At 48.3% G+C, this 8,795-nt stretch overlaps 2 protein-coding genes across 3 annotated transcripts; one reads left to right on the top strand and one right to left on the bottom strand.

Moving 5' to 3' along the window:
• Positions 1 to 349: 349 nt before the first annotated feature.
• Positions 350 to 2,224, bottom strand: LOC142796158 (cysteine desulfurase-like). Its single transcript, XM_075886240.1, has one exon. It carries the CDS (start codon positions 2,085 to 2,087, stop codon positions 741 to 743), a length of 1,347 nt encoding a protein of 448 aa, XP_075742355.1. The 5' UTR covers positions 2,088 to 2,224; the 3' UTR covers positions 350 to 740.
• Positions 2,225 to 2,303: 79 nt separating this feature from the next.
• LOC142796157 (uncharacterized) lies at positions 2,304 to 4,244 on the top strand. 2 transcript variants are annotated; one of them, XM_075886238.1, is made up of 4 exons: positions 2,304 to 2,734; positions 2,871 to 3,544; positions 3,659 to 3,897; positions 3,957 to 4,244. In XM_075886238.1, exons 1-4 carry the CDS (start codon positions 2,529 to 2,531, stop codon positions 4,194 to 4,196), a joined length of 1,359 nt encoding a protein of 452 aa, XP_075742353.1. In that variant the 5' UTR covers positions 2,304 to 2,528; the 3' UTR covers positions 4,197 to 4,244. The 2 variants fall into 2 exon arrangements, with proteins under 2 accessions (XP_075742353.1, XP_075742354.1); XM_075886239.1 differs by having other exon boundaries at positions 3,659 to 4,086.
• Positions 4,245 to 8,795: the final 4,551 nt, after the last annotated feature.

Genomic DNA, 8,795 nt, shown 5'->3' on the forward strand with positions numbered 1-8,795 from the left:
CACAGCCTACGTTCAAATACCATAGAAAATTTGCCTTTCTAGAATACTGAAGCTTGCGCATATAGCTAAACCTGTACTGAGTGGGCAGCTGTTTGCTCTGGTAAGTGGAGCATTACATCTGTAAGACAGGCTTGCTTAAGTGCACTTCCAGAAAGAGCTATAGTGCTTTAAATATTCATGTCATGTTTTTGCAAAGAGCCTTTTCATTTAAGTGTGTATCGTATGATACTCTGGTACTTCAACTGTTTCTGTGGTTCTCAAATAAGATTGAAAAAATTACCAGTAGTGGCTACGTAATGCGATACAATGTTGTGCATTTTCCCGCTCTTACACTCAAGAACAGATCTGATGGGAAGAGCACTACACATTTTAATCCTTTGTTTAACACACAGTTCTTGTAGCTGCTTTGTACATACTAGTTTTGCAGCCAGGCTGTGCATCTAATGCATACAGTTGCAATACAGCATTGCAGGCCTATGGCAACAGGAGATACTGCTATACAGAGATCCCTAACAATGTCACTGGTGGCTACTTCAGTAACAAGACTCGGCAAGTCCACAGTAAACTAGGGGACCACCCTGTAGAGCACTTCAAGACCACCACTATTCACATTACAGGCCTTGCTGAATGAGCAAGTGGCGTCACACGTTACCATAGCACATTTCTACGTCTTCAATGCATGTCCGCCTAATTTTGCTCTTTCTGAAGCTTCCACCTCAGTCCAAAGAAGCGCAGGCGTCTCAGTGCTGCGTCCACTGGATCGACTTTAGGTCAACGCCTTCCTGGACCATCTCCCAGAGTGGGCTCATCTCGCGCAGTTTCTTGACCTCCTTGATGCACTTGCGCGCAGTGTAGACCACTTCTTCCTCGGACGTGAAGCGGCCCAGGCCGAAGCGTATCGACGAGTGCGCCAAGTCCTCGTCAGCTCCGATGGCTCGTAGCACGTACGACGGCTCTAACGACGCCGAAGTGCAGGCCGAACCGGATGACAGCGCCACGTCCTTCATAGCCATAAGAAGGCTCTCGCCTTCGACGCAGGCGAAGGACAGGTTCACGCAGCCTGGGTACGAGCGCTGAGGATCGCCGTTTCGCACGACGTGCGTCAGCTCGCTGGTGATGAGTGCGACTAATAGGTCGGAGAGCCGGCTCACGTGCCGGTGGTCGTACTCCATCTCGTCTACGGCGATCTCGCAAGCGGCTCCCAGCCCGACGGCGAGCGGCGTCGGCACGGTGCCGCTTCGGATGCCCCGTTCCTGGCCCCCGCCGCTCTGCAGCGCTTCGACGCGAACGCGAGGTCTGCGGCGCAGGTAGAGGGCGCCGACTCCCTTGGGGCCGTATATCTTGTGGCCGCTGATGGACATGAGGTCTACCATCATGTCTTCGACGTCGACCCGGATCTTCCCAACGGCTTGAGCGGCGTCCGTGTGGAAGAAGACCCTGTGCTTCCGGCAGACAGCGCCGATCTCGGCGATCGGCTGCGTGACGCCGATCTCGTTGTTGACCGTCATCACCGACACGAGTGCCGTGTCCGGTCGGATGGCGTCTTCGAGCTGCTTGACGTCCACGAGGCCGTTGCGGTTCACCGGCAGGTAGGTGACGTCGAAGCCTTCGGCCTCCATGGCGCGGCAGGAGTCGAGCACGCACTTGTGCTCCGTCTGCGTCGTCACGATGTGCTTCTTTTTCTCGGCGTAGAAACGACTGACGCCCTTTATGCTTATGTTGTTTGATTCAGTGGCGCCGCTGGTGAATATGATCTCTTTGGGCTGCGCGCCGATGAGAGCCGCGACTTGGCCTCTCGCCTTTTCGACGGCCGCCTCACTTTCCCAGCCGTACGCGTGTGTACGAGAGTGCGGATTTCCGTAGTTGTTGATAAAGTACGGCAACATAGCGTCAAGAACGCGTGGGTCCAGGGGCGTGGTCGCTTGGGCATCCAAGTAGAGCGCTCTCATGTCGTTCGTCTCAACGGACATGGCCATGTCGTACTCGCCGCCTAGGAGCTTCGAAGGTATCGAACAGAGAGTCATCTGCGAAGTGATTCTCGCCGGCGGCCGCCACACAAGTGACAAATTCCTTAACAACGCCAACATTTCGATAATTTTAAGTAATACCGGTTGCACGTGTGTGGTCAGTCGCAGGAGCGACGAGTCATAACACGCACCACAACACAACACACGGCGACTATTGGCTGCATTTGATTGCGCAGACGGCTGCGACTGACTTCGTACGGTCGCCTATGTAGATAGTAGAGCACTAGAGACTAGAGTAACATTACCACAGCACGCTGACACCAACGTTAGGGTGGCTAGAATGGGGAGGTGTGATGAGCGGGGCGCCTTTCGCTTGGCGGAGAGGGTCCTTCGGCGCGCCGATGCCGCTAGGGGCGCTGATGGCAGCGGCGCGGGTAGTGAGCGGCGCACTTCGCTGGGTTTGCTTCAGTCGCGCCATAATTTTTTTCGTTAGCAGTCGCACTGTCTTACAAGTATGTCGTCGATCGGTGATTGCGTTGAGTCTCTCTGAAATGTCCGAAGATGTCAACGACAAAAAAGAAGACGCAACGTTGGTGCTTTGTGCCTGGCTGCAACACTGGATATTATAATTCTTCAGGAGAGAAAGTTTCCCTTTTCCGAGCTCCCACGTGTAGTGTGCTGTTCGACAAATGGATTCGTGCTATTCCAAGAGCGGACAAACAGCTTGACGAGAACTCCGCAGTGTGCGAGAAGCACTTCGACCCAAGGTATGTACAAAAAATAGAAGGCACGGTGTTCGCACACCCGAGCAAGAGACCAATTTTGCTTACTTGCGTTCCACGTGTCACATGCTGCATTGCAACATAACCAATTGGCTGTCCTTTTCTCTTTTCTTTTTCACAGATTTGTCGTGCGTACGTTCAAACATAGGATTAATGGTGAAGATGTATACATGCCGCGCGCTGTGCCGACCTTAACAAATGACGCCGTGCCGACGATTTTTCCTAATTTGCCTAAATACTTGACGAAAGCTCTGCCCAAGGAGAGAAAGAGACGGAAAAGCGTGGCTGAAAGTGCTGTTTCGAGTAAAAGAATTAGTGTGAACCACGACAATGTCGAAGAAGGCTCAGCGATTGACCATGACGTGATCGTTTCAGAACAGAACGTCATGTTGACCGAACAGCTGCATTCCTTAAGTGCTATGCTTCACCGTCCTAGCGAGTTGTGGTCGATGCAGAAGTTCGAGCAAACGAATGCATTATGCTACCAGACCGCTAAATTGGACAGAGATTTAACACCTCCTGTTATTCACAACAAGATAGTGTTGTTTGAAGCTGAGGAAGGAGCAGCTGCTCAGTGCAGCATCTTTCTGAACGGGTTCCTATTCAAAAAAAGTGGCTGTCAGACAGTGAGCCAAGCACAGGATCTTCTCAAGTATGCAGACACATTGACACCCTGCGTAGGAATTGGGACAATGGAAGAGTTCCAACCACTGAATTTGGAAAGCAAGGCGAAGCTATCTCAAAATCGTGTCTTCTCCCTTTCTTGCGATGGTTCCTCATCGATTTCGCTACAAGGTATTATGAGATATCGCAGTTGCGCAAACCCTGCCTAAAATATTTTATTTGAGCCTGTAGATACCTGTCCCTGCTTTGGTTAGACTTATCCACCGATTATGGTACACTTTACAGATGGCTCATCTGGACGTTGTACTGCCTGCAGAAAATGCAGAAACCTTCTGAAGGCTCGTCTGCTCCGTCTAAAAAAAAAAAAGACTAAGCGGCCACTTGCAAGAACAGCTGCACAACGACTGAAATGGGCTGTTCGTACGTTGAAGAAAAAGAAAATGAAGCTGCTTACCTTGCAGGATGCCCTGAAGAAGATGCGAGAAAAGACTTCACAAATCATTGCATCTGTGTTAGAGGAAAAGGTACACTGTCCCATTAAGTTGTTATAGATTCATTACTAATAGCTTCTTAATTATTTCAGCTGAAACTTCTTCCAAAAAAGCAACGGGCTGCGGTGCAGGCTTGTTTTGACGCTGCCAAACGAAGGTCCTTGCGCGGATATAACTACAATAAAGAATGGCTCCTTGAGTGCATCATCCTCAGAATGAAAAGTGCACGACTGTATGAGCATCTTAGAGCACACAGAATTCTTGTCCTGCCAAGCCGTGCTTGCCTTCAAAAATACATCAAGGTATGTGATTGCATATGGTGTGCAGTATAGAGATGGTTCCTAATGTTTTTATCTACAGGGATTCGCTGCTGCTTATGGTTTAATACCAAACTCCTGAGCTGTCTGAAGAAAAAAGTTAAAGACATGGATGAAATGGAGAGGCATGGGGGCATAGTAGTGGATGAAATGAAACTCTCTGCTCATCTGGACTTGCAGTCGTCCAGCAATATTGAAGGCTTTGTCGACCTCGGCAAGTTTACCGATGCCAATGAAAGACACCGCAAAGCTGACCATGGGCTTGTCATAATGTTCCAACCATTTGTGGGGAAATGGACACAAATCATTGGTAATATATTTTTTGCACTGTTAAGGCACATATGCCGAAGCGTTTTGTAATGCTCTATTTCTCTTCAGGTGTGTTTTCATCCAGCGGGAACGTAAAAGCCAGGCTGTTGACAAAACTTTTGGTAGAAGCTACAATTTTGTGTGAGCAAGCCGGCCTCTACGTGGATTACATTTGCTGTGATGGTGCGCCCTGGAACAGATCTATGTGGAACATCCTGGGGATACGCGCCACCCTCAATGACATTCAGTGCAGAGTTGTTCATCCGTGCAACAAACACCGATTTTTGTACTTTATATCGGACTTCCCTCACCTCATGAAGTGCGTGAGAAACACAATGATGAAGCAGGGCTTCAACACCCACAACGGAAGGGCAAGTTGGCTCTAATATTTCTGTGGAATTTTTATGCATAATGCGTACTTCTCAATGCTAATTTGAATCCTTAACAGTTCCTGATGCAATGTGGAAATTTTACAGGCCCACTGGGATCATGTGTCAACCATGTGGAAACTTGACAGCAGTGCCATCACCTTGAAAGTGGCACCAAAGCTGACTCGATCACATATCTTTCCAAATGGATTCGAGAAAATGCGTGTGGACTTAACATTTCATGTTTTCAGTGCCCAAGTGACTCGGTGCTTAGATTTTTACAAAGATCAGATCGAGGAGCAATACACAAATGTTGAGCCAACAAGACTCGTTATTGGTCTCATGGCGGAACTAATCGAGGTGATGACATCCAGGTTTCCAGCAGAAGCTTTACGGTAAGAGTGAAATATTTACCCTGTCGATAATTAGTCCAGACAAAGTTTCTACGCTTCATACATAAACATTATTTCAGGCTTCACAGCCGAAAGGAAGCTGTGCTTGACCAGGCACTAAAGTTCCTCGATTTGTGGGAAGCTCACGCAAGAGGACTTGGCTTTCTAAGCAAAAGTACCGCAGTGGGTTTGCGTGTGACGTTGAAAAGTACGAAGCACCTCCTGGAGTACCTGTGTGAGGAAGTACATTTCAAGTATCTCATGACGGCTCGCCTAAGCCAAGACTGCCTTGAGCGCTGTTTCGGAATCGTGCGGCAGGCAGGTGGTGGCAATGATCACCCAACCCCTGCACAGTTTGTTGTTATCACGAGGTATTTTATTATCAAATTTTACGCCTTATGTTGCATGTCGTATAAACTTGTTACGCATCTGATTATGTTTGACTGCTGTTGTGAGTAAAATATGCATTGTTTATTTATAGATGCCTCAGCTTCTATAGCCTGGCAAAGAGTCCGAAGGGTGGCAATGTAGCTGACGGAGTGGTGGAATCTCTTCTCTCTCTGGAAGAAATGCTGCACGAGGTGGAAGATCACAACGAAGACAACGAAAGACTTTCATCTGACGTGCTAGAAGTGTCTGTAGATCATGCGTCATACACTGTTGAGCGAAGTGACGCCCGCCTTGTGTATTATGTCGCAGGTTATGTCGCAAGAAAGCGTGTACCTCGTAGTAATTGTGATGATTGCAAGAACGCCTGCCTTGCTTCTAAAGAAAATGTGCCAGGAAATCTCCCAGCCCAGGCAAGCAAGCTGTGGGATCTCGGAGGACTTTTGTATCCGTCGAATTCCTTCTATAACCTGATATTATCCCTTGAGAACAAAATCACTCGCTTCTTGAGCACATCACGTCTTCATGCCAAATCGGCCGTTGAGATGATGAAGGGGATAGGCGAGACGCAACAAATTGGTTGCGCAAAGCATGCTGCTTTTTTGACGAAAAGTGTGGTGCGATTTTATTGCCTCACTCGTGTCCACTTTTTTTTGAAAGGGATGAACCAAAAGGAAGACGAAAAGAAAGGGCGGAGAGTAAAGCCATGCGTACTCTAGTGGCAGTGCATGAATGGCATGCGTGGAAATAAAGTTGTGTTTTTGTGAAAAAGTGTCTGCTAAATTTATGCTGCTGGGAACAATTCTCAAGTCACACGCTTAGCGGTATAGGTAAATTTTGGCGCTCTTAATGCGTGACTCATCTGAGTTAATGTATACATTAACTCAGATGAGTTTTAGCTGCCTATAGGCAGCTAAAACTGCTTCGTTTTTCTGCGGCGAGCAGCGCGCTGCGGCGAGCAGCGCGCGCTCATTCGTACATCGCCTGCGAAAGGCTACCCGCGCCGGTGCGTGCAGCGCCCCAAGCGGCATCGGCGCGCCTTGGGGACCGGTTTCTGCGGCCGCTTTTCACACCTCATATTCTAGCCACCCTACCAACGTTTACGGCTGATACATCGTAACGTCTAGGCGGCGCCCCTATTTTATTACATAGATACCCTTCTTTTAAAGAACTCGTTAATCTTGCATTAAAAGTTAAGGTAGTGTTTTATTTTTGCATTTTGTTCTAGTCTTGCAATGCTTGATGCTTATAATGTTGTAATTTTCTACAAAAATAGTTGCCAATTTTTTTTTTTGCCTCTATGGCGTTGACTAGCCAAGACTAGCCACGTATAAATGTGCTATGAAGTTGGACATCAGCGCTTGCTTTGGCGGCAGTTTCAGGTTAGTATCGGCCTGTTTCAGTTATTTAAGCTAAGCTGTTAATTTCACGCCGTCGCCTCAACTTCAGTTTCAACAGGTATCAATGTAAAGATACTACAGTGGCGTATACGTGTGTCATGATTGCGAAGCAAAGCGTCAACATTTAGCGCTTTATGTTACTGTGACCCAAATATCAAGACGATAGTTATAGCGCGAGAACAAAACGACGACACAAAGACAGAAGGACACGAAAGACACGAGCTCGTGTCTTTCGTGTCCTTCTTGTATCTGTGTCGTCGTTTTGTTCTTGCGCTATAACTATCGTCATGCCATACCAACTAGCCCAAGCCGACACACTTCCAAATATCAAAGCTCGAACTGTCATGGCGATAGTTATAGCGCGAGAACAAAACGACGACACAGAGACAAGAAGGACACGAATGGCACGAGCGCTAGAGTTGGAAGTTAGCGCTCGTGTGCTTCTTGTCTCTGTGTCGTCGCCATACCAACTAGCCCAACCTACCACACTTCGAACTGTCAGTTTCATTACCTGTCAGAATGTACACTAGAACTTATTGTTCCACTAGCAATAGTAAGCCTGATTTATTGACTTTAGCGAGCTGGATCGGTGCGCTGTTGTCTTTGCTGGCTGTTTGTATTGCTGGCGATGTCAAAATGACTACCGAGCACGTCGAGGTCGTCGCTTACAACACAGCACATCGTGGAGTTTTTGTCTGCTCGTCCCGCCAATGACGATGCGTTTTTTTTTTTTTTTTCTGAAACTGAAACACTCCGATCGCATAATGCATCGTGGCTTCGTCAACAAAGTTTCCTTTAAAGCTAGACGCTTCGAACCCTTCTTTTGTTCTGTCGTGCAAACGTGTTTTCCTTCTCCTTTGTTAGAACTTTGACTGTTGTAAACCTGCCCGTTGCACTCGATTTTCGTAACGCTCGATTACAACCTAAGGGGAAAATGCTAGTTCCTCCAACAGCCACTGCTGTCACTCTCACGGTGAATTTGCAGAAAATCTCCATACAAGCATGTGGGAGACGCTCCATCGAAACAGAGGTCACGCATGTGACTCGCCTGTAACCTTTCAGTAAGTGGTTGTGGTGGTGAAAAAATCGTTCAGAAAAGAACTGAGAGTTGCACTACAAATGCACTTGGGTGGTCTCCTTATTCCAGATGTCCACTGGAGGTCATCGCAACACGGGCGCGGGCCACCAAAGATCGCTGAGCGTCCCAGGTGGAGCAGCGGAGCAGCAACTTCTCCCAAGCCTCTCTTGTGGGTAGGGGGAAGGGGTAGGAAAAAGAAATAAGTGTGGAAGGGTCATGCTGTGATCATGTGGTAGGTGTCGGCCAGCACCCCACACTGTGCACAGTAGCCGTGCATACCACGTATGAAATGCTTGGCAGCTGCAGGACACAAGAAGGTGTTTGTATGCGAGAGTTTCGGAAATAACTCGTTCGCTTTAGAGAGACCCTGTGCAGGTTCTTGGTTAAAACAGCATGAGGTTCTATTGCAATCGAAGATTTCGCGGTACTGCGTAAGAGCTGAGGTGGCTGGGGGAGATGCGTGGTCGGAAAAGGTAACGGCCCAGGAGAGAGAGATGCATGAACTACTTCGTTACCGGGGAGACTCGGTGGCCAGGAGACCACGCTATGTCGATGGAGTGAGGTTCAAAGCACCATGAGGCCGCCTGAAAAAGGTCGGCGGTCAGAGGAGCTATGGTACCATGCAGGTATTGAGAACAGGCAAAGTGGGAGTCCATGATGATCACTCTTCCTGAGCGGTG

The sequence above is a fragment of the Rhipicephalus microplus genome, unplaced genomic scaffold (assembly GCF_043290135.1).
Source record: "Rhipicephalus microplus isolate Deutch F79 unplaced genomic scaffold, USDA_Rmic scaffold_1237, whole genome shotgun sequence".
NCBI classification, from domain to species: domain Eukaryota; kingdom Metazoa; phylum Arthropoda; class Arachnida; order Ixodida; family Ixodidae; genus Rhipicephalus; species Rhipicephalus microplus.

Bases quoted from the DNA above. Each gene is read 5' to 3' on its own strand.
- LOC142796158 (XM_075886240.1), bottom strand. From the start codon at position 2,087: ATGTTGGCGTTGTTAAGGAATTTGTCACTTGTGTGGCGGCCGCCGGCG.
- LOC142796157 (XM_075886238.1), top strand. From the start codon at position 2,529: ATGTCAACGACAAAAAAGAAGACGCAACGTTGGTGCTTTGTGCCTGGC. The intron at 2,735-2,870 runs GTATGTACAAAA...TCTTTTTCACAG, and splicing joins GAGAAGCACTTCGACCCAAG to ATTTGTCGTGCGTACGTTCA. The intron at 3,545-3,658 runs GTATTATGAGAT...TACACTTTACAG, and splicing joins CTCATCGATTTCGCTACAAG to ATGGCTCATCTGGACGTTGT.